The 25,349-nt window shown below is 39.0% G+C and overlaps 1 protein-coding gene and 1 long non-coding RNA gene across 11 annotated transcripts in view; one reads left to right on the top strand and one right to left on the bottom strand.

The window, feature by feature from the left end:
* LOC107974759 (uncharacterized) overlaps positions 1-25,349 on the top strand; it is a 235,738-nt gene that overhangs the window by 48,558 nt on the left and 161,831 nt on the right. Inside the window, exon 4 of one of the 3 annotated variants that reach the window (XR_008548012.2) lies at positions 9,615-10,534. The exons of the other annotated variants lie outside the window; for them this stretch is intronic. This is a non-coding gene — a long non-coding RNA (uncharacterized LOC107974759). Of the gene's footprint in view, positions 1-9,614; positions 10,535-25,349 lie in introns of those variants that run through there. 3 annotated transcript variants of the gene reach the window in all.
* Positions 22,311-25,349, bottom strand: part of C6 (complement C6) — a 71,437-nt gene continuing 68,398 nt past the window's right edge. For 7 of the 8 annotated variants that reach the window (XR_010156793.1, XM_054684033.2, XM_054684034.2 and 4 more), the window contains one exon: positions 22,311-23,019. Coding sequence is in view for 7 of the 8 variants with exons in the window: in XM_054684033.2 (XP_054540008.1) it covers positions 22,838-23,019 (182 nt within the window). In the remaining variant the exon portion in view is untranslated. 8 annotated transcript variants of the gene reach the window in all.

Raw genomic sequence — 25,349 nt, 5'->3', positions numbered from 1 at the left:
GCATAATAGCATATTCTACATAAATTCTGTTCATGATGCTTGTTCCTCTGATTTGCCTGGAATCGATGAATCATGTTCCAAGCACTCTTCTAGGCACTAAGGATACACGGCAGTGAATAAAGTTGAGTGCCTGGTAGGGAAGTCAATAAACAAGCCAGTAAATACAGTATATGTCGGGCAAGTACAAGGGAGAATACAGCAAGCAATGGGTCTAAGGAAGCTTTCTTTCTCTCCTCTGTACTTCCATACTGCCTTGTATGGTGGCTCCAAGCTTTGGGCACCATGTCTTTTCTGTGCTGGCACAGCACCTAGCACTGAGTGGTTGCTTAGGAAATGTTTGTAAAATGAAGGAATTCACTTCTCTGTTCCCCATTCAACAAACCTTTCCTGAGTCTAGGCCCAACAGCTTAAATGGGCTGGGAGGCCAACGAGGTTCGAAACTCAGAGGCAGCCAGTTGCGGTGGCTCACACCTGTCATCCCAGCACTTTGAGAGGCCAAGGAGGGAGGATCCCTTGAGGCCATGAGTTTGAGACCAGCCTGGGCAACAAAGTGAGACCCCCGTCTCTACAAAAAGAAAGAAACCCAGAGGAGATCACACAGGTGAGAGTGCTTTATAAAATTTAAAAATGAAAATTGTTCTAGAGAAATAATCATGCAACAGAGGCCAGAACCCCAGGGCCTCAGCTTCCATGAGGCTGTGGGGCCAAGGGAGAATCCAGGACCTAAGGCTATGGGCCAGGTGCTGGAACCCCAGGCAGGCCCCCGCTTTCCACCACCAGGGACCACATGCGGCATCGGCCCCCCGGAGGTGCCCAGGGGCACTCACCTAAGCTCGTAGAGGCAGACACCAGACCATGACAGCCCACTACCTCTGGAGGTACACAGGCACCATGTGCCCGCCAACCGCGTTGCCCTGGCAATTCCCTGTTTCTTAACTAATATTTGAGTTACATGACAAGACAGTCTGCATTTATTGTCTAATTTGTTTCTTTTAGTTATTGGTTACACAACTCTTATATGCTCCTGTCTCTTTACATGCCTAGTAATTTTAAATATCAAGTATTATAAATTTAAAAAAAGTAGAAGTTCCAGTTGATGTTATTACCCACCAGGGAATTTCAACTCTTTCTTTCACTGGGCAGATAGGGTGTGGAGTCTATCACCTGGACTGTGATGGGTTGAGGCTGGGTTGCAGTATATTTCTAGTTCGCCCTTGTTCTTAGGGCTTGGTCCTCCAGGGTTTTTCATCAAAGAGTCTTTGGGATTTCTTCTCTTCAGTGGTGAAACATGGTAAGAATTTCCACTCTGATTTTGAGACCTTTTTTTAAAAGCAATTTTATGGAGAAATAATTTACAAACGATTACATTCACCTATTTTGAGTGTACAATGGTTTTTAGTTTATTTACAGAGTTGTGCTGCAGCCATCACCAGTCTAATTTTAGATCCTCAGAGAGGTTTTGACTTCACTCTTTAGCCTACCCCATGTACCTTCAGCATTGGCAGATGTCTTAAGAAAATGACTTACTCTATAATGATGCCCCAGAAGTCTTCATTTTTTGTCACTCCTGCTCTGTAGAACTGCCAGCCTGCTGGCTTTTCTGTCCCCAGCAATAGCTCTTTGATGGGAACCCAGCTTGGATTCTCAGCCTCTAGATTTGCTGACACTCCCATATTGGCAAATGCCCTTGTGAAAAAGTGAATGGAAACCACCAGAGTTATTTCATCACTCTCTCAGGGCTCTAACTTTTTTCTTTTTTTCTTTTTTTTTTTTTTTTTTGGAGACGAAGTCTCCCTCTGTCACCCAGGCTAGAATGCAGTGGCTCAATCTTGGCTCACTGCATCCTCCACCTCCTGGGTTCAAGCAATTCTCCTGCCTCAGACTCCTGAGCCTCCCAAGTAGCTGGGATTACAGGCGCCCATTACCACACCCAGGTAATTTTTGTATTTTTAGTAGAGACGGGGTTTCACCATGTTGGCTAGGTTGGTCTTGAATTCCTAACCTCGAGTGATCCGCCCCCTCTTGGCCTCCCAAAGTGCTGAGATTTCAGGTGTGAGCTACGGTGCCTGGCCGAAGGCCTCCAACTCTTGTGATTTTCCTCCCAGACTTTTTGCTGTTAAGCACTAGGAGAGTACAGGAAAGCCCTGTCTGCTTTTCTGAGGCTTCAGCTTAATGTTTTAGCCTCCCACTCTTCACAACCAAGGATCCCACTGGTTCTGTTACCACTGGGGACTCTGTGCAGGGTCCACAGTCCTCAATTCTTCTCTTCTTGGGAGAAAGAATTTGGCCAAGAGACAGAAGTAGATTTAAGGCAGAAACGAGAGTTTACGAAGCCAAAAAAAAAAAAAGTACACTTGTAAGGAACCAAGAGTGCAGCTCAAAAGATTGAGTGCCCTGCCTGATTGTTAGCTCGGGGCTCTTACAGATTTACTATTTACTGGCTTTTTTCCCCAGAATCTTCTAGTCATCCCTCCCCCAGGCAGGCTGTTGGCCACTGGCGGCAAGCACAGTGTTGTCTCAGTATCTGGGAGGGTCTGAATGCACCCTTTGGTAGTTGAAGTTATGGGCTTGCTCCCCTAGGGCAATTTTCCCATACCAGTGTAGCGCCCCCAGAGGAAGGTCATATATGGGTCAAACTCCGCCAGTTTGCTCCTTACAGACATGTGCATGCCTGGACATGTCCCAGAGGAAGGTCATCGTCTGCCATTTTAAGTTCATATTGGGAAGTTGTTGCTCACAAGTTCAAGGTGTCTCCTGTTTGTTAGGAAATTTCCCCCTCCCTGTCGTCTGCTACCTGACCATTGCTTGGTAGTCACCCTTCAGCCCCTGGACATTCTTTGGGGCCTTATCCTGACCGGCTCATATCTGCCTATCTACCTACTCTAACAGCTGGTCTGTCCCCCAGCAGTGGAACGCTACCTGTGTTCTTGATTTGTATCCTTTAGCCTATGTCCAAGACAACCTATGCCCCAGGAAGACAGTGGCAGAACCTTAGCTCACCTTTCGAAGGTTCCTTCTCTGAAATGTATTCGCCTTAGTCCTTGTGGCTTCTACAGTCCTCTTGTGTCTTAAAAACGTGATTTTTAAATTTTTCTGACTTTGTTTTTAGTGGCACGTTGGCCTTCAACCTATGGACAGCAGAAGTTAAATTAGCCTTATTTCTTGGAAAACCCCCAGACTCTTTTTTACTTTGGGGTCTCCACATGTGCTGTTTATGCTATGTGGCACCCTCTCCATAAAACTTCTGGTGTTTGGCTTCCTCCACTTCTTCGTTCTCAGCTTGGATGCCTTCTTCTCAGCAACATGTTTTCTGACCGCTATTTAAAGGTTTTTAGTCATCATTCCTTCCCAATATTTTCTATCACAGCATTCTGGTCTTTTTTTTTTTTTTTTTCTTCATAGCACTCATCACAGTTTGAAATACCTGATTAATAATTAATAATTTATTTTTTATCTTCTCCGTGACAGTTTGTGCTCTATGAGATTAAGAATCATATGTGTCCCTAATAATGCTTTTAGTAACCTCTCGATTAAACAAAGAAAGAAATGCTGAAATGAATTAGTGAATAAATAATTCAAAAAACAAAATTGGGCTTCATTCTCTTAGGAAAATTATTTACTTATACAGTTTTTATTTGTCTGTCTTTTTAGAGATAGTGTCTTGCTATGATGTCCAGGCTGTCCTGGAACTCCTGGGCTCAAGTGATCCTCCCACCTCAGCTTCTGCAGGTGCTTGGGACTACATGCATATGCCACTGCACCCAGCCCTGGCATATGCATGGGCAATTTTTTTTGAACTGGTAAATGACTTCCAACCAAATATTTCTAATACAATATTTTCTTTATTTCTCTGCTTTTACCTTAATCAATTAAATATATTTTGATTGCTTGCTGTGTAAATAGCTCTGTGCCAGTTATTTTGAGGTAAAACAAGATTTAAAAATAGCTCTTTTTCTCATTTATATTGTGATCAATTTTAGGAGATACGATTTGTAAACCTTACAATCTCCCATTATACATGACAGTTAAAATAACTTAAACTAAATTCATTTTATTACCCTAAGACCATTCTCTTTCTACAATCTATATTTCCATTAGAATCATTGTCCTAGATACTGAAGCAAGACATTTTGAAATCATCCCCAGTTCTTTTCATTTTCCAAAGCCTAACAGACCTATGCTAGCATCTCAATCAGGCCACTCATGTGCTTGGAAAAGTTATTTATCTTCTTAGAACTTTACCTATAAAATGGTTAATACATAGATCAAATAAAGTACGGAATATATGAAAAAAGATATTTTTCTTGGTATGGCAATATTAAAGACAAATAGATAATGCCTCACATTATTGGATTAATGGACAAATTTTATTGGCAAACTTAACCAGCAAAAGGTCAGCAGAGGAGGTATGTGGGGGTGAGACAAGGGAGCTAGTAGGTTTGCTCTATAAGAACCCTCCCTACCCTCCTTTAACTCTCCCTTTCCCACTCTGCACTTTCATGAGAACAATCCTGTATACAGGTAATTTACTACTGGGGCTTAAGTGCCCCACTGGTACATGTCAACATGTCTGAGAGTAATACTTGTCACCCTTGGAAGAAGTTAAATGAGGGTTTCTTGTGGGAAGATAAATTTTCCCTGTCTTGATCAGTGTGTTACCAGAGAATCTGAGCCTCTGTGATCATTCACCAGACAGTCTTGCTGGTTTCTTTACATGATGTCACCCCCTGACACAACCTGAGATGGAAATCAATTGGATTTTTAATGGCATCTTCAGTTTTTGTTATAAATGAAAGTACAGGGCTGAAATAGTAGTATGAGGCCAATCATGAATACTTGCAAAGTCTCCCACAACCACCCAGTTGTGGTATCCATGCTGAGATGTGAAAAACAAATTCCAAAGCTTAGATGAAACAGTAGCCAGGAACCAGATTGTGTCCAAGAAAAAGGCATGATATATTTGTCTACTCCTCAGTGAGGAAAAGAGATCTGGGGTATACAAACATGGTGCTCCCCCGGAACCTGTTGAAAATTGACCCTCTGCATTCATTTTGCGTTGCCACCATGAATGTGGAAGTGCGGGAGCACAACTGTTGGAAGCCCAGCCAGCAGGGATTGAGACTGCTGCCAAGTGGAAGCAGCACCTACTTTTATGAAAGGAGCAGGAATAATTGGCACTCAGTCCCTCTAGAATGTATGTATTAAGGCATAACACCTGAAGCTCTGTAAAATCTTCAGTAAAATCCTTCTTACTGAGTAACATTTTGGGGGATATGATAATATGCTGTTTTCTGCTGCAAGATGCACCCACCTAGAACGTCCATATGGAATCTAGTTATGTCTGGGTTACATATGTGGAATACTTAATGCTGTGCCTGCCACAGTGGGTGCTTAATTATTCAGCTGAATTCTGTCTTCAGCACATCTCTGATATTTGTCCTTTCCTTTTGATTTCTCCTGCTTTGGTGAGACCCTCTTGTCCTCAAGGACTCTTTAAACAGGTCTCCTTATCTCCAGTCTTTCTTGCCTCAAGCTGGCCTTTCATATTAGGCTAAGCGTTAACTTTCTAATCTAAAATCTGAATTCTCTTATTTCCTGCTTTAACATATCCAATGACTCCTTTTATAGAGATGAGGACTTAGAGATCTAGTTAGAATAAGAGTTCTTGAGTGTTAACCTAAGAGATTTGGGTTCATTAGATTTCTAATAAGAGTGATGGATATCCATATCCCTGTGTGCCCTTGAGCAAATTATTGGAGTTATTTTTGTTTCAGTTTTTTTGTCTTTAAAAATGAAGAAAATATTACCCATCTCATAGGATTTTAGCCAGGTTCAAATGTATTAATTTATGTAAAGTGCTTGGAACCATGCCAATCATATAATAAATGTTAAGTATATTATTATTACTATTTTTGTTGCTGTTGTTTAAATAGTACCTTAGGTTAAGTATACTTAAAGTGCCTGTGTGAGAACAGATTTTTGCTGGTTTTCATGGGATGATGAACTTGTAATAGAATGTATATAAACTTTATCATTAATTACATTGCTACATTTAGCCAACTATTTTTCTTGCAGCAAGATTTTGTGGATGAAGGAAGTAGTTTGATGATTTACATTCTAGTGCTATGTTATTATCTTGTTGGATACCATAATAAATAATGCACAGAGAGTTCTCTTTTAGTAGCACTATCTGAGGTGATTTTGGTACAGGTGATCTTGGCTCTATCTTTTGAAAAATACTGACTTACAGGATAAATTGCATAGCCTTTAATATGACACCCCAGTTCATCACAATATTCTCATTTTACCCATTCTCCATAATTTTCTCCTCTTAATTTGGCTGTATTCCTCACTGTTTTAAAGTAAAAAACAGTATAGAGATAATAGGCAAAAATGAAACACTTCACTTACAAGTGGAGGTGGATTCCTGTGATTCCTGAGCTTAAAGCTAGAGTTAGAGTTGGCCAACACAGTTGGTCAAGCTAGAGGACTCAAACATGATGGTTAAAGGAACACACTTTCAGTAAGAAGTACTGGTAACCATGTAATCTGATTGCATTGGCACAGATTTAGGAAAGGTAGCAAAGCCATAAGGTGGGTGTAAGAAAATGGATGAGGAATAAGAGTTTGGACTAGGGCCAGCATTCAAGAATTTGGAGCAGGCAGGCAGTGTGATTCTTGATATACATTGCTTGCCTCAGCCTAGATCTGAAAAAGTTTTCTTGATTGGGTTTTTAGCAACTGTGTGCTATTATCCAAGTTCTAGAGATTTTGTTTTAGTAGGTGTGGGGTGGAATTTGAGAATAAATATTTTTTAAAAGCTCTCCAAATGATTTTGATGACCACCAGGTTTGGGGACCACTACCAGGAGATCTCTTATTGTTGTAACAAATGTCCTCATTTCCTGAAGGGGGTATCATTACCCCAATTCAAGACCTTTCATTGTCTGGCAGGTCAATGGAAAGTTTGAAGTGTAGTTGTTGTATTGCACTGCTACATGTGTTACAGTAACCGATCTCAAGGGAATTGGACATCCCCATCACCTGCCTCCCACACACGCTGCCAGAGGACTAGTGCCAGAGCTGCTTTGCTCTTACCTGAACTTGCCCTTTGACCACAGTTGACTGGTCTAGGAGTAAACCACTCATTGAAGTAGAACTAATGAGTCTTCTTTGAGATTTTTAACTTGAGATCAGAAAGCCAAAGTTTTCCCCCTTATTCTTTTGTTAAATTCTGGCTGCCACATTTTCTACTATGAAATAAAGCTAGTCTGTGGAGTCAGAGGATAAAGAATGCATAAGAAAACTGAAATATGAGATGGGAAGATAGTCCTGGCAATATTCAAAGTCCAAGTATTTTGGAAAATTCTGGTAGCTCTGGACCCATCCTTTGGGGTCAGAAGCAAAGAGGTTAGGATACCCTTAGTATTAGCAGATATTTGATATTTTGATATTTGATACTTGGTATTTTGCTTTGTAAAATCATTTATAATCAATTAAAAAAAACTCCTAATTTCACGGAGACCCTAAATCTAATGCTATCTGAAGTATAGCAGATATGGTAGGCAGAATAATGATCCCACAAAACATCCAAGTCCTAGTATCCCAAATTTGAGAATATATTACCTTACACGAGCAAAGATTATCCTAGATTATCTGAGTGGGCCTAGTGTAATCACAAAGGTTCTTATAAGGGAAAGTGGGAAGAGGAAAGAGCATGAGAGATAGAGGGAGAGATATGGTGACAGAAGCAGAGTTGGAAGGATGTAATTCCTGGGTTTGAAGATAGGGAAAGGGGGCCATGAACGAAGAAATGCAGGAGGCCTCAAGAAGCTGGAAGTGACAACAAAAAAGATTCTCCCATAGAACTTACAGAAAGATTGTAATCTTGCTAGCACATTGCTTTTAGCTCAATGAGATCCACTTTGAACTCCTGCCCCTGCCAGAACCATAAGATAATAAACGTCTGTTGTTTTAAGCAATTGAGTTTGTGCTAATTTGTTACAGCAGCAATAGGAAATGCACCAGGCAAAAACAAAGGCACAGTTAGGAATTTCTTAGTGTTAGTCAGTGGTCAGCCTTGTGGTGCTAAGGGCATGGTTTCTAGTAGCTGAGGGCCCAGAAGCACACTCCTTAGTTACTCTCAGTTCAGTTGCCCACAGTTCCATGAAAGCATGTCCTATGGTTATTAATTTTGGTGACTTTGCATTGGCAGAGGGCCTTGAGCTCAGACTTAGCCTTCCTTTTTTATTCCTGCCTAGTTACTCTTTGAGAAAGGAGGCAAGTAATAAAGTCCTCCAAAGATCAAAGGCATTGTTTAGAACTAAGAGCAAAAAGTCACAACAATCTGAAAAAGAAGTTTCTATTTGTGAGTAAAATGGCATATTGATCACCTAAAGAAGACAGCCACTCCATAACAGAGAATTCAGCCTCATAGCTCTGCTGTTAACCTCTGTCTGCTCAGGCTCCCTAAGACGGGCTTGTGACCAATTGTGCTGTGATTACCAATGTTCAGTGTAGCATGATCAGCTGCTGTCAGCTCTCATGTGCAGCCAGGCAAAGAATACAAAACAATTCTTGTTCATAGTTTAATGAAACCCAGTTCCGAAGGAACTTTTTATTGTATTTTTTTTTCCAATTTGCTCTCACCTAGGTTTTTGAATTTGCAAGATTATAAAACTTGTCCAGCTGATTACTTTTCTGAAGAGCCATCGACTCTACCCAGCTTCTTGGGTGCCTCTTGTCTTTTAAATAATTATACAAACAGGTGTTTTGAAGAGGAAACCATAGTTTTCTTACAGCTGAAAAGCCAACTTTCAGATTGCAAACGAGTACATGTTAAAATATGTCCTGTATTCCAGGTAAAATCATAATGCTGTTGTGATTAATTTCCTTCATTTTGAAATGGAGAAGAACTCTATTTTACTTCTCAATATATCCTTCCCAGATGAATATTGATGTGTATAAATGAAGTGATATGGTCTGTACCATGTAGCTTAGCAGAAAACTAGATATTGCATTGGGTTGTTGGCAATGGTTTTACACAGGTATGATGTCTCATTCATGTTACAGTGAAAAGTCCATGGGTTCTCTCTTTAAATTTATTTTAAAATAATGTTGAACCTACAGAAAAGTCTCAAGAATAATACAAAGAACTCCGTATATATTCACTCAGATTCATCCATTATTTACATTTTGCCAAATTTCTTCTCCTTCTCCTCCTCCTTCTTCCTTTTCTTCTTCTCCTTCTTCCTCTTATACTTTTTTCTCTTTATTTCTTTTTCTTTCTCCTTCTTCCTTCTTCTTTCTCTCTCTCTATGTATAATATATAATATATTTTATATATATATATGTAACCTCACATGGCCAGAGTATTGGCTATGTATATACTTATATGTATAAAATTACGTTATATATGTGTATTATACTATCTTCTCTGAGTCACTTGAGAGTGAAATGTTAACATTATATCCTTTTATTCCTATACACTTCAGTGCATATTTTCTAAGAGTAGAGACATTCTCTTACATGACTGTTTTGGTCATTTATTGCTGTACAATAAATTAATCCAAAGTTAATTGTGTAAAATAACAGTTACTTTTTTTGCTTATGGAGTCCATGGATCAGGAATTTGGAGTGAGGACAGTTGAGATGGCTTTTCTCTGCTTTACGCTGTCTGAAACCTCAACTTGGAAGACTCAAACCTCAGAAGGTGTTTTAAACATACGGAATCTGGAGATATCTGAAGCCTTCTTCATTCACATGCATGGTGTCTGGATTTGGATGTGTCAAAATCTGGGCTAAGTTGTACCTCTTGCCAGAACCTCTACATATGGCTTCTTCATGTGTCTTTTGTTTTCTCATGGTATGGTGACATCAGGGTCATTGAATTTCTATCATGGGATTTCAAGGCATCAAGAGCAAATGTTTCTGTAAATCAGGTGAAAGCTTCAAGGCCTTTTTTGACAGCTTCAGAAGTCACACAGTGTCACTTTTGCTGTACTCTATTAGTCAAAGCAGTAACAAGCCTGTCAAGATTCAAGGGGGAGGAGAATTACAGCCCACATCTCAATGGGAAGAGTAATAATTCACAGCCATCTTTGTAACCACTGAAATCAACAGCATAATTATAAAATCAATTAATTTAACTTTGATACAATACAGTCAGCTCCCAAGTTCTTCAGTCAGGCTGACCAGGTCTGAATTCTGTCTCTGCCTCTTATGAGATACATGACATTTGGCAGGTAACTCTGGTTACCAAATCCTCAGGTTCTTCATCTCTAAATGAGGCCAATGACACCTATGTCTTTTAGAGTTGCTTCAAGGGCTAAATAACATAATTACATGATGAGTCTGACATAAATAGTGGCTTACTAAGCATTAGGTCTTCCTCCTCAGAGAAATAAACATGGTACTGAGTACTCAAAAGGCCTATAATTGATTACGGTTATTTGGGAAGCTTTAGAGGTGACTGGCTTTCTGAGAAATAATGGAGAAATTCATTACAAAATTAAAATATTGCCTTACTAAGTTCTATTTCTGAAGATTTTTCTTCCTTTTGTTTGATGCTAGATAAGTATCTTCAACCACCAGAGAGAATCCTTCAAATTTTTTAATACAAATTATAGTCATTTTAAGAGAAAAACTTATTCTATTCATCTATCAACATCATGAAAGTACAAACCTCAAGAAAATGATTAATTTCTTTTTAAAATTTTTATCATTACCCCTATTTGTGTATTTATGGATTTATTTATTTATATTTTTTATTTCCATCGGTTTTTGAGGAACAGGTGGTTTTGGTTACATGAATAAGTTCTTTAGTGGTGATTTCTGAGATTTTGGTGCATCCATCACCTAAGTAATATACACTGTACCCAATTTGTAGTCTTTTTATCCCTCACCCCCCTCCCACCCTTTCCCCCTGAGTCTCCAAAGTTCATTGCATCAGTCTTACGCCTTTGTGTCTTCATAGCTTAGTTTCCACTTCTAAGTGAGAACATACAATGTTTGGTTTTTCATTCCTCAGTTACTTCACTTAGAATAATGGTCTCCGACTCCATCCAGGTTGCTGTGAATGCCATTATTTCATTTCTTTTTATGGCTGAGTAGTATTCCATGATATATATATATATATATATATATAATCTAACAATTTCTTTATCCACTCGTTGATTGATGGGTATTTGGGCTGGCTCCATATTTTTGCAATTGCAAATTGTGCTGCTATAAACATGTGTGTGCAAGTATCTTTTTTGTATAATGACTTCCTTTCCTCTGAGTAGATACCTGGTAGTGGGATTGCTGGATCAAATGATAGTTCTACTTTTAGTTCTTTAAGGAATCTCCACACTGTTTTCCATAGCGGTTGTACTAATTTACATTCCCACCAGCGGTGTAGAAGTATTCCCTTTTCATCATATCCCTGCCAAAATCTATTATTTTAAAATTTTTAAATTATGGCCATTCTTGCAGGAGTAAGGTGGTATCGCATTGTGGTTTTGATGTGCATTTCCTTGATTATTACTGACGTTGAGCATTTTTTCATATGTTTGTTGGCTATTTATATCTTCTTTTGAGAATTGTCTATTCATGTCCTTAGCCCACTTTTTGATGGGATTTTTTGTTTTTTTTTCTTGCTAATTTGTTTGAGTTATTTGTAGATTCTGGATATTAGTCCTTTGTCAGATGTGTAGATTGTGAAGATTTTCTCCTGCTCTGTGGGTTGTCTATTTACTCTGCTGACCATTCCTTTTGCGGCACAGAAGCTTTTTAGTTTAATTAAGTCCCATCTGTTTATCTTTGTTTTTGTTGCATTTGCTTTTGGTTTCTTGGTCATGAAGTCTTTGCTTAAGCCAATGTCTAGGAGGGTTTTTCTAATGTTATTTTCTAGAGTTTTCATAGTTTCAAGTTTTAGATTTAAGTACTTGATCCATCTTGAGTTGATTTTTGTATGAGGTGAAAGATAAGGATCCAGTTTCATTCTTCTACATGTGGCTTGACAATTACCCCAGCACCATTTGTTGAATAGAAAAGAACATGATTAATTTCTGAATCACCATATGTTTGGCTACAAGTAGCAGAAAACTCATCTCAAAAATCGCTTAAACAATGAAGAAGAAAATTTATTATTTTATAACAAAAAGACAAGAAGCATGAACATTCCAGAGTTGGTTAATTCAGTAGCTCAGTGATTTCATCAATGGTTCAGTTCTTTCTATGTTTCTGCTGAAACCTCCTCCATGTGTTGGCCAGACCACAACTGGAAATTTCATGGTAATAAGAAGGCTGAAGCAGCTGCCAGCATCATATTCAGATATGGTAACATTCATAAAAAGAGATGATTTATTCCTCTGAACCATTGAAGAGTAAGAAAAATCCTTCTCAGAAGTCCTCCAGAAGATGCTTCTCATCTCTCATTCGGTAGACTTGCCATGCATGTGTCTAATGCACATGGGAAGGGAAATGGGACCGCACTGACTGCCTTAAACCAATTGGAATTCACTTTTTGGGGCTGCGGTTGAGATTGGGACTAACATCTCCTAAAATATTGCCCATTGGGAGGCAGCTGAATGAGTTTTGGGAGGGATGGGGCAATAAATAGAACCTGCTACAGAATATATGAACTAGATTTTATGTTTTATTCAAGCATTAGAAATCGGAATATAAATATCGGCATCATTTGTAAATGCCTGAAGTTCTTGTTTTTTCTTTTTTGAGACAGAGTCTCGCTCTTGGCCCAGGCTGGAGTGCAGTGGCACGATCTCGGCTCACTGCAAGCTCCACCTCCTGGGTTCACGCCATTCTCCTGCCTCAGCCTCCCAAGTATCTGGGACTATGGGCGCCCGCCACCACGCCTGGCTAATTTTTTGTATTTTTAGTAGAGACGGGGTTTCACCGTGTTAGCCAGGATGGTCTCGATCTCCTGACCTCGTGATCCACCAGCCTCGGCCTCCCAAAGTGCTGGGATTACAGGCGTGAGCCACCGCGCCCAGCCCTGAAGTTCTTTATAATGCATTTTTGACAAGCAATTGGTTTGAAATATAATTAAGATGATTTGGTAATCAAGAAATATGAAGCAGGTTCAATCAACTTTGAAATGCTTTTAAACGTAATAAACATTTCCAAGATACTACAAAGTTATTCAAATATAATAAAGTGTTTCTTAGGAAAGTGTTCACCTTTTTTTTTTGCATTTATGTTTCTTTTTAGTCCTAGCAAGTAAACTCTATATAGAAGGATTTATTTTGTCTTTGCAACTTTAATGTTTCCTATTCAATTTCCCTAGAAAATAATAGGTACAATTCAGAATGTATTTTAAAACTAAACATTATCATTTTCCTCTTCTAATTTTAATTTGTTTATGAATTTTTCCACCCAAGTATATTAGTGATTATAGGCCATGTTCAAAGCAATGACAATTCTTACTTATTAACTTGGTAATGCCTGGAGAAATGTGAAATTGTTCTGTAATGCAATTTGGGGAAATGAAAGAGATCAGCTTTTAATGGCATCATGTCATTTGTTACATTATAGTTAATATCAGACAGGTAGGCTAAGTAATGATATAAAAAAAAAACCATCCCCAAATATCAGTGGCATAAAACAAGAAAGGTTTGTTTTTGGCTCAAGCCACATATCCATAGAAATTCAATGGCGTATAATGGGCTCTGTTCCTATTAGTGACTCAGGAACTCAGGCTGATGAAGTCACTATCTCAAATGTGCCATAGAGAAAGGGAAACTGGGGGAATCTTCATGCCAGCAATTAAATGCTTGACCAAGAAGCTCCACACATATATCTGCTCACACTTCATCAATCTGTACCAATTACACAGCACTCCTACCCACAAGAGCCAGAAGTGTGATCCAACCTGGTTCCTGGGAGATGGAGAGCCACCAATATTGGTGAGCAGAATTTTTGACTATTGCAGAGATGTACCAGTGTACATCACTACATTTCAACAGAAGGGTAGACATGGCCCAACAATTAGTTTTCAGTTGTGATAAACAAAATGAAAATTATTCAGTTAGGGTATTCTCTAGAAGCTGGCATTATTAGAAATACACCTTCATGAAGGACAACAGCTTCTAGTCTCATGGCTTTGTTTGAACTGTGATGTTACCTTACCCTCATGTTAAGGGTCATGTTTTAGTAAAATGGAGACTCTTCTAAATAGATGATGTCCTTGCCTATGGGACAGGCAGAGGGTGATAGCAAACAAGTAATCCTTGGAGTATATTTCCAATTACTCCATCTAATTTCTTCCTCATTTTCTATTCATGAATCTGCTGTCCACATTGCTTTGACATCATTGATTTTTATTTTTTTCCCCATTTCGTTTTCATTTGCAAACATCGGTCCATGTCCATTTATCTGGCATACACGATGAATACTCTAAAAAGAACTCAAAACTTTTACTTCTGTTGTTGATACATGATTACAGTGAACAACCACATTTTATCTGCTTCGTTTGACATGGATTCTGAATATTCCAGCTATTTCTCTCCCCTGAGTAATCCACCATAGGGTCCTTAATAAATCAGGTTTCAATAGCAAGATTGGCAGTAGAGGAAATGTGTCATGTAATACAAAATAAAGTGTGAACTGCAGCCACTAGTCTCCATTGTTGTTGTTAATAATAATAATAATAACAATAAACAACACCCAAGTAGTAAATGCACTTCTCATTCTAGGCTCTCCAGTGGTAATTGTGATATATACAGATATTTTATATATATAATTTTTTTTACTCCACTCAATCCTCAGAAGAAATAGAGTGAGTTAACTGGTGTTATCCCCATCTTTCATGAGAGGAAACTGAGTCTTGGAGAGACTTGTCCAAATTTAAACAGCTACTAAGTGTCTCCAACTGCTATCAAACTTTGAAGATTAAGGCTTGATTTTATTAACAACTGTCTAGTTTTTAAAATTTATTCCTTTAAGACATTATCTGTACCTACAATTATTTTAACAGTAACTCGTTGCTTTCTACTTTATGTAATACTGTTTTAAGTATACTTTTATAATCTTTTCGTCATACTCTAAGTGCCTCCAAAACCTCTGCATGATTATAGCCCTAACTCCTGGGACTTAGCAGGTAGTCAGTGAGTGTTTGTGAATGAATGAATGATGTATATGAGGTTCACAAGTTTCGCTGAAAGCTGCCAAACCTCCTCATGTGGTCAAGTTCAGACCAGGGAAATCTCTACTATATAAAGCCATCAATGTGTCCATACAAGCAGAATTAACTATCTACCTTTCTCACCTATGTAGAAGAGAAAAAGTTTTAAAATGACTTTTCATACACAACTATAAAAAATTGCATGCCAGTTGAAGAAAATCTTGAAATACAGAAGATATATAAATAAAAGTCACTCCAAATTCCAAGAGTAGATACTGTTTTCCCAATCATTGTTTTTAAAGCCATTTATATACACACACAATTTTCTTAACTGTAATAATGTACAGTTTTGTAGTCTGGTCTTTCAGTATTTTTTTTTTAATTATTATCCTTAAATTTTAGGGTACATGTGCACAATGTGCAGGTTAGTTACATATGTATACATGTGCCATGCTGGTGTGCTACAACCATTAACTCGTCATTTAGCATTAGGTATATCTCCTAATGCTATCCCTCCCCCCTCCCCGCTCCCCCCACCCCACAACAGTCCCCAGAGTGCGATGTTCCCCTTCCTGTGTCCATGTGTTCTCATTGTTCAATTCCCACCTATGAGTGAGAATATGCTGTGTTTGGTTTTTTGTTCTTGCGATAGTTTACTGAGAATGATGATTTCAAATTTCATCCATGTCCCTACAAAGGACATGAACTCATCATTTGTTATGGCTGCATAGTATTCTATGGTGTATATGTGCCACGTTTTCTTAATCCAGTCTATCATTGTTGGACATTTGGGTTGGTTCCAAGTCTTTGCTATTGTGAATAGTGCCGCAATAAACATACGTGTGCATGTGTCTTTATAGCAGCATGATTTATAGTCCTTTGGGTATATACCCAGTAATGGGATGGCTGGGTCAAATGGTATTTCTAGTTCTAGATCCCTGAGGAATCACCACACTGACTTCCACAGTGGTTGAACTAGTTTACCATCCCACCAACAGTGTAAAAGTGTTCCTATTTCTCCACATCCTCTCCAGCACCTGTTGTGTCCTGACTTTTTAATGATTGCCATTCTAACTGGTGTGAGATGGTACTCATTGTGGTTTTGATTTGCATTTCTCTGATGGCCAGTGATGGTGAGCATTTTTTCATGTGTTTTTTGGCTGCATAAATGTCTTCTTTTGAGAAGTGTCTGTTCATGTCCTTCGCCCACTTGTTGATGGGGTTGTTTGTTTTTTTCTTGTAAATTTATTTGAGTTCTTTGTAGATTCTGGATATTAGCCCTTTGTCAGATGAGTAGATTGCGAAAATGTTCTCCCATTTTGTAGGTTGCCTGTTCACTCTGATGGTAGTTTCTTTTGCTGTGCAGAAGCTCTTTAGTTTAATTAGATCTCATTTGTCAATTTTTGCTTTTGTTGCCATTGCTTTTGGTGTTTTAGACATGAAGTCCTTGCCCATGCCTATGTCCTGAATGGTAATGCCTAGGTTTTCTTCTACGGTTTTATGGTCTTAGGTCTAACATTTAAGTCTTTAATCCATCTCGAATTAATTTTTATATAAGGGGTAAGGAAGGGATCCAGTTTCAGCTTTCTAAATATGGCTAGCCAGTTTTCCCAGCACCATTTATTAAATAGGGAATCCTTTCCCCATTGCTTGTTTTTGTCAGGTTTGTCAAAGATCAGATAGTTGTAGATATGCGGCGTTATTTCTGAGGGCTCTGTTCTGTTCCATTGATCTATATCTCTGTTTTGGTACCAGTACCGTGTTGTTTTGGTTACTGTAGCCTTGTAGTATAGTTTGAAGTCAGGTAGCGTGATGCCTCCAGCTTTGTTCTTTTGGCTTAGGATTGACTTGGCAATGCGGGCTCTTTTTTGGTTCCATATGAACTTTAAAGTAGGTTTTTCCAGTTCTGTGAAGAAAGTGATTGGTAGCTTGATGGGGATGGCATTGAATCTATAAATTACCTTGGGCAGTATGGCCATTTTCACGATATTGATTCTTCCTACCCATGAGCATGGAATGTTCTTCCATTTGTTTGTATCCTCTTTTATTTCATTGAGCAGTGGTTTGCAGTTCTCCTTGAAGAGGTCCTTCACGTCCCTTGTAAGTTGGATTCCAATCAATAAATGTAATCCAGCATATAAACAGAACCAAAGACAAAAACCACATGATTATCTCAATAGATGCAGAAAAGGCCTTTGACAAAATTCAACAACCCTTCATGCTAAAAACTCTCAATAAATTAGGTATTGATGGGATGTATCTCAAAATAAGAAGAGCTATCTGTGACAAACCCATAGCCAATATCATACTGAATGGGCAAAAACTGGAAGCGTTCCCTTTGAAAACTGGCACAGGACAGGGATGCCCTCTCTCACCACTCCTATTCAACATAGTGTTGGAAGTTCTGGCCAGGGCAATCAGGCAGGAGAAGGAAATAAAGCGTATTCAATTAGGAAAAGAGGAAGTCCAATTGTCCCTGTTTGCAGATGACATGATTGTATATCTAGAAAACCCCATTGTCTCAGCCCAAAATCTCCGTAAGCTGATAAGCAACTTCAGCAAAGTCTCAGGATACAAAATCAATGTGCAAAAATTACAAGCATTCTTATACACCAATAACAGAGAAACAGAGAGCCAAATCATGAGTGAACTCCCATTCACAATTGCTTCAAAGAGAATAAAATACTGGGTCTTTCACTTTTTATTATGTCCCTTAATATCATTTTAAAAAGATGCTTGTCAGTGACCTCATACTTTCCTTTATATTGAGGGGCCATGATTTATTATTGGACAGTTAGGGTCTGTCATTTTTTGCTATTATAAATAATGTTGTGATGAGCATCTTTCTATATAAATCTTTGTGAGCATGACTTTCAGTGTGCCATCTGTTCCTTGGAGTCCCTTGATTGGTGACACACACCTCTGTTAACTGATATTTGACATTTGGAACTGAAACTGTGCAGCTAGAACTTGTCAAGAAGACAAATAGGGTAGCAGTGGCCTGTCTTACGTTCATAAAATGGACTAGATACAACTATAATTTTGCAGGCTATTTGTTTGGTTAGAAGCTCAATGCCTCATTGATTCCACACATGATGTCCAAAAGAATGAAGGTGACCTTGGAGAGAGCCAGCCATTTAGAATCCAATTAATCAAGCTTTGGGGTAGTTTTGTACCCAATACCAATCAGAAACATCATGATCCGTCAGATTCCTGTCACTCAGAATTGGATTTTAGGAAGGAATGTGGTTTAGGGATAGCTTATAGGTGGTCTTTTGGAAATAACAGAGGAGCTCAATCTTTAAAACTATAAAGTGTAGGTTGTAGGAGTTGAAGGCTTTGGTAGAAAGAGAAAAAACAGTAACATATTCTAAAATTTAGTGAGCTTTATTGAAGACTGCTCAAAAGAGGAAATCTTTGATTAAGCTTGACTGGCAGTTAAAGAGAGGACTGGAATTTTAAAATCATAGTCTTAGAATTGTTTTTGTGTCTTTGCTTCCAGGACATCAGAAATACATAACATGCCTATTCATAAAGTTCTTAAGCTGGGGTCTCACTTATTTTGTCAATATATTGCAGAACCATCAACAATTCAAATCCATATTTAAAAAAGAGCTGAACTGATTTCCAGTTACTTAAGCTGCAAACATGAAGACTTAGTATTCATCTCTAATAGCCAAAGAGATAAAGCTTTTACCTTTGATCTGGAATTTATTTAATCTTCTAGTTCAGAATTGGAGATTGGAGGTCCAAATACCAGATATTTAATATGTTTCAATTTTGTTCTTCACTTCATGTTGATAATTTTGTCACTAGCTCTTAACACTTATTGTACTAAATTGCTATCTTAATATTAACATCAGAGTGTAAAAATTCAGCTGGCAAATGGTATGCAAATCAGCCTAATGCAAACTTTAATGGATTAGTGCACTCAAAAAATTCTTTGAAACAAAGGTAGCTGAAGTGGTAAAAAGACCAACCAATCAAGAGCCCCATTACAGAATTTTCTGGGGTTTAAGTACCCTCTAGAGGTTTCCATTGGTTTCTTGGTGTATGCCCTATGGAAATAAAAAGGATGAAGTAAAGTTACAAAGTCATTTACTCCGTGTACACACTAGGTAAATGGAGAGGCTATTTCCTGTCTTAGCTGAAGCGTTTCCATTTGGTTTAGTTCTAGGAAGTCAGCGTAAATCATGAATTGGCCTTATGTTCCTTACCTCCAGACCCTACTCTTCTGCCTCATTTAGGGTGGGCCTAGTTTAACAAGATTAGCATCTTTATAAGACAATGGAAATTTGGGCAGATATTGACAGAAGGAAGACAAAGACAGCCACGTGGTGATGAAGGCAGAAACTGCAGTGATGCATCCATAAGCCAAGGAATGCCAAAAATTCCTGGCAAACACCAGAAGCTGGAAGAGACAAGGAAGGATTATCTTCTACAGGTTTCAGAGGAAACATGGCCCTGCCAACATCTTGGTTTCAGATTTCTAGCCACCAGAATTGTGAGACAAAATGTTTCTGTTTGTATGACTTTGTTATGGCAGCTCTAGCTTTCACTAGGGTCTGCCAGATTCCATTCTCCTTAGCTCTGGCACAGATCAGACAGATTTCTGGTCACTTTCTGTTTTTTGAAAGTTGGTCCAGTTTAAGTCTCCAATCTCATATCTGATTTTCATTTCATCTCCTTCTTCCCTCCAGTGCCAGTGCTGGCCTTTCCTCTTCTCTGTGCTCCACAGGAGCCACCAAGTTTTCCTTACTTCCCTGTGCCATGGGATGCAGATGGAGAAAAGGGCTGTATCCATCTTCTCCCTAGTCAGACTGCAACTATGAGAGAGGGGCAAGCCACTCTTGTAAGCATCCTGCCTTCAGCACTTGCTAGGCAGGAAGTGGTCTTAGCTCATGTAAGGGAGAACCACCCCAGTGTGGATTAGCACCTTCCAGGTGCTAAGTGGCAGCTGTAAGATTCCACAGCCTCTAGCAAGCTAGGGCAGCACCATATATCCATATTGTAGGTAACCCCACTATAACTGCCCAATCAGTTCATTTTGCCCACTGCCCAGAGAGAGCTGATTTATCAAGACAGGGGATTGCAATAGAGAAGAAGCTTAATTCACACAGAGCCAGCTGAATGAAAGACCTGAGTTTTATTATTACTCAAATCAGTCTCTCTAAAACTTCAAAGGCCAGGATTTTTCAAAGATAGTTTGGGGGAAGAGGGAGGATGGCTAGGCAATGGGTACTTGCTGCTGATTTGTTGGGAGTACAATTACAGGAGTGTGGGAAATGGTCCCCTTGTTCACTGAGTCACTTTTGGATGGGGCCACAGGAGCAGTTGGTGGATCCAGGTGGAACCATTGGTCATCAGATGCAAAAAACTGGAAAAGACATCTCAAAAGACCAATCTTAGGTTCTACAATAGTGATGTTATTTGCAGGAGTAATTGGCAGAAGTTGTACATCTTGTGCATCTGGAATAATGTGTGGCTAATCATGTATGTCTACACCTTAGCAGAATCCAGGTTCCTGTCATCCTCCTAGTGTGGTGGTCTCTCATTAGCTTTACAAAGGCCACTGAGTTTGGCGGAGGGGCTATTATCATTTAAACTATAAATGAAATGTCTCCCAAAGTTAGCTTGGCCCAAGCCCAGGAATAATTAAGAGTAGTTTGAAGGCTAAAGGCAAGATGGGGGTTGGTTAGATCAGATCTCTCTCACAGACATAATTTTCTCACGGTTACAATTTTAGCAAACGTGGTTTCATCACACCCTAAAACTAATTGTCTTGGGACTTTGGTTGCCTGGCTTCAGTGGACATTTTCAGCATCCTCCTCCTCCTCACCAAAGGGAGAGAACGGACTTAGGAGAAGAACGGGACTTCCACTGTGAATGCCGCATTCCTGTGGCTGCAGATTCCCATGACTCCTTTCCCTACTCATCTAGTCCCATTTTATAGCCTGGAAAGTTGTAGAGCTGGCATGAGAGTTGGGTCAAACAGAGGCAATTCAATCCTAGGGAAAGTTTGTTGATTTAATTGTTAGTGACTCTCCTTAGGATGTGGGAGTATTTAATACCTCTTTGCTCTCAGCTGATGTCTCAGGTGTGCTGAAGGCTTATGATGCTTACAGGAGTGGCCTGTACCACTTAGAGTGAGAAGATAGTGGGGTGGTATGACTGGGAAATAGATGGGTTACTGACTCCTGGGAAAAGAAAAGGTCATGGTCAACCTCTGTTACACCAGGAAAATGTTTTTTTGTTTATAGGTGTTTTCATTCCCCATTCTTCTCCTTTAATATTATGATATACGTTAGATTTTGCGGACATCCTATGTTCAATGAGATGGAGGAGGAGCTGCATGTATAAGGTCTGGGGATGGGGTTGGCAGGTAGCTGTGGCTCATAGACTCCTTCCAAGAGGTGGGGATCCCAGTGAGTTTTGCTGGAAGGGAATCTGCTTCCACTCACCTGCTTGGAGGTTGGCTATGGTTTTGAGATCAATTACTTAATCAGAGTTAGCTGTGTGATGACTCCATCTCTAAATTCGGTATGCTCAAAATGTGATGTCCTGATGCTCATAAGCAGTACCACCTGGAATGCTGTTAGAAACACACATTCTCAGGCCCCACCCCAGAACTACTGAGTTAGAAACTGGGGTGGTTCCAGGCATCTGTCTGAACACACACACCCTCTAGGTTATTCTAATGCACCCTAATATTTGAGAACTGCTGCTCCAAAGATGCCTCTCTTCTCCAATTAAAATTGACACCCTAGCCTCGCTAATAAACTGGTTTCTGCTTTGTATGGCCTAATGAAAAGATATGACTTACCTTAAAAAATTATTCCTTCAAAATTCTCTGACAATTTTCTATCCATCACACACTTCAGCCTAAAACTTTATGGTGCACTTTAGTTGAGGCAAAGGGAATCTCTTTTCTACTTTCTGAGAGAATAGAACTCCAGAAGTTTATTCTTAACAACTTTAAACAAGATAATTTCCACTGGAGCTCAATCATCCTTACAGCGATGTTTATTGTTATGGAATATTTCCTTGCATAAGATGATAATTAAGGATGGGACTCACCCTTCCGTGTTGTATTTTCTCCAAAACAATTATCACCATCAAACATGCTACATATTTTACCTGTTTATTTCATTTTTTGTGTGTCTACCCCTGAATGAATGTATGCTTCATGAAGGCAAAGGCTTTTGTCTGTTTTATTATCTGCCGAGTTCTCAGGACTTTGGTCAGTACTTGACATCCTATACACACACTCAGAAATTATTTGTTGAATGAAGATATGAAAGCTGGGCTTCAAGAATGTGTTTCAGAGGTTCTGGAGATTTCTGTTTATTAACTCATTGAAGAAAATTATGGGTTTTATTCTTATTTCTAATTGTGAGAATGCTTAATGTCACAGGCTACATAAGGGCCTCAGAAGTCACATTATTTTTGTACAATGTGAACAGGAGAATTTACCAGACTGCTGTGGAAGTTGGTACCTAGGGGTATGCTACAGGGCGTCATGAGCTGGAACTGAATAAGACATGCCCAAACAGGAGAGTCAGGGGAGAATAATGATCTCAAACTAACAGAAAATAATTTTTGTCAGTAACTTTGAGCATGCCAGTCTGCTGTTTGTGCAAGAATTCTCATTTGTAGGAGTTGGTTCTTCTGGATGGTAAATCTGTTCATTGTGCTGGGCCTAGCAGTAATTGTGCTAGGCCAAACACTTTCCAGGATGCAGTATTTCCATCTTCCTGTTTGCACATCTTATAGTTCCCACTTCACAGATGTTCAATGTTTTCTCACTTGTTGATGATCCCATTTTGACACAGTAGAGTTGGTTTCCACCCTTGAAGCACTGTGGGGGCAATAGGCAGACACATTTGGAAGTGGAGGCTGTAATGAGAGAGAGAGAGACAGTGTGACTTACCACAGTACATTAGGGTTTGGTTTTATCTAAATCATCCCCAGGGTGGCGAGCTCCTTGATGGTGTTAAATTAAGTTTGGTCTAAAGCTTTCTCTAATGAATGAGAAAGCCAAAAAATAAAAATTAAAAACAAAACAAAACAAAAACAACAAAACAACCCACCAAAGGCAATGACCCCAAAGACCCAACTGTGATTGAATAGAGAGATCTGTATATAAGAGACTAGAGGGCACTAGTAAGCCAGTAAGCTTAAAGAGTTGGCCTATTTCTGGCACTTCCCCTGTCTCACTGTCCACATCCAATGAGGATTTGCACTATCTCTGGCACCTCCCTTTTACTCACTGCCTACATTCAATCAGGCACTAGTCCTATCAATCCATTTCTCCAATGTCTTCAGCTTGTCCTTTCTGCTTTATTTTATTTTTATTTTTAACATTGGCATTGCCTAAGTACATTTATCATTATCATTTGTAGAGCATGTACTGTGAAGCCACACAATATGCCAAGCACTTTACATGCTTTATTTTTTTTGAACCCTTACAGCAAACGTATGAATAGGCTATCATACTAGTTCTACAGAAGAGGAAACTGAGCTCAAAGAATGTAAGCCCTTTGCACATTGCCACACAATTAGTAAATGGTAGAAGTAGGATTTAAATAATACATGACTCACAGGCCTGAGCTCTTTAACATAACTCTATATCACATTTGTTTCTTTCTTTCTAGAATATTATTGGGTTATGCCTGGGGATCTGTATTTTTAGTAGGCAGTTAAATTGAGTGATTCTCCTATGAGGCCTGCTTTTGGAATCACCAAAGCACTTCATAATTCATGTAAGTCTTATGTTCATGAAATAGGTTTAAAACAATCATTTAGGGATAAAGTTACCAAAGTTGAGTATATTAAATTAATTTTGAACAAAGGTTTATAGGCTCATATATTCTACATGTATGTTTTAGTCAAAGGTCAAAGTCTTCCACTGTTTGGCCTCAACTTCCATTTTCAACATTATCTTTTTTACTTTCTCCATTTCAAGTAGTTTAACTGTCTGTTTCCCCAACAAGACCCCAAAGGTGCTCCAGTTTTTGTTCTTTCTCCTATGTCATCTGCCTCTTTTGCCAGACTGATGTGCTCTTTCCTACTTCTCCCCACACGTCCAGTTTCTACAAGTCTTGCCTCCTCAATGAAGCATTTCATAGCAACATAACCATATTCTGATCTTTTGATCTTTTCTTTTCTTTTTTTTTGAGACAGGGTCTTACTGTGTCTCCCAGGCTGGGGTGCAATGGCACAATCATGGCTCACTGCACCCTCGAACTCCGAGGTTCAAGAGATCCTCCCACCTTAGCCACCCAAGTAGCTGGGACTACAGGTGCACCCAACCATGCTCACCTAATCTATTACTCTTTGTAGAGATAGGGTCTCATTATGTTGCCCAGCCTAGTCTCAAACTCCTGAGCTCAACTGATCCTCCTGCCTTGGTGTCCCAAAGTGCTGGGATTACAGGCGTGGACCACAATGTCTGACCAGATTTTCTCTTTTTTCTTTTTCTTAACTTTTATTTTAGTTTCAGGGATACATGTGTTGTTTGTTATATAGGTAAATTGAATGCCATAAGGGTTTGGTGTACAGATTATTTCATCACCCAGGTAATAAGCATAGTGCATGATGGGTAGTTTTTTAATCCTCTCCCTACTCCCACTATCCACCCTCAAGTCGGCCCTGGTGTCTGTTATTTCTTTGTGTCCGTATGTTCTCATTGTTTAGCTCCTGCTTACAAGTAAGAACACGTGGTATTTGGTTTTCTGTTCTTGTATTAGTTTGCTTAGGATAATGGCTTCCAGCTCCATCCATGTTGCTGCAAAAGACACGATCTCATTGTTTTTTATGGCTGCATAGCATTCCATGATATATTTGTACCACATTTTCTTTATGCAGTTTATTGTTGATGGGTATTTAGGTTGAGTCTATGCCTTTGCTAATGTAAATGGTGCTACAATAAAATACCTGTGTATGTATCTCTATGATAGAATGATTTATACCCCTTTGAGTATATACCCAGTAATGGGAATGCTGGGTCAAATGGTAATTATATTTTAAGTCCTTCAAGGAATTCTGTTTTAAGTTCTTTGAGGAATCGCCACACTGCTTTCCACGATGGTTGAACTAAAGCAGATCTTTAATTTAGCTAAATTTTAGTGGTGTAAACTTGTCATTTTACAAAAACTGACATTTTTGTATACATTCTTATTAATTAGCTTTTCATATGTCTTTTCCCCAAGACAATGATAAGTGCT

The sequence above is a fragment of the Pan troglodytes genome, chromosome 4 (genome assembly GCF_028858775.2).
Source record: "Pan troglodytes isolate AG18354 chromosome 4, NHGRI_mPanTro3-v2.0_pri, whole genome shotgun sequence".
NCBI classification, from domain to species: Eukaryota; Metazoa; Chordata; class Mammalia; order Primates; family Hominidae; genus Pan; species Pan troglodytes.
Note: the sequence above shows the minus strand (reverse complement) of the source record. Positions and strands in the feature narration are given on the sequence as shown.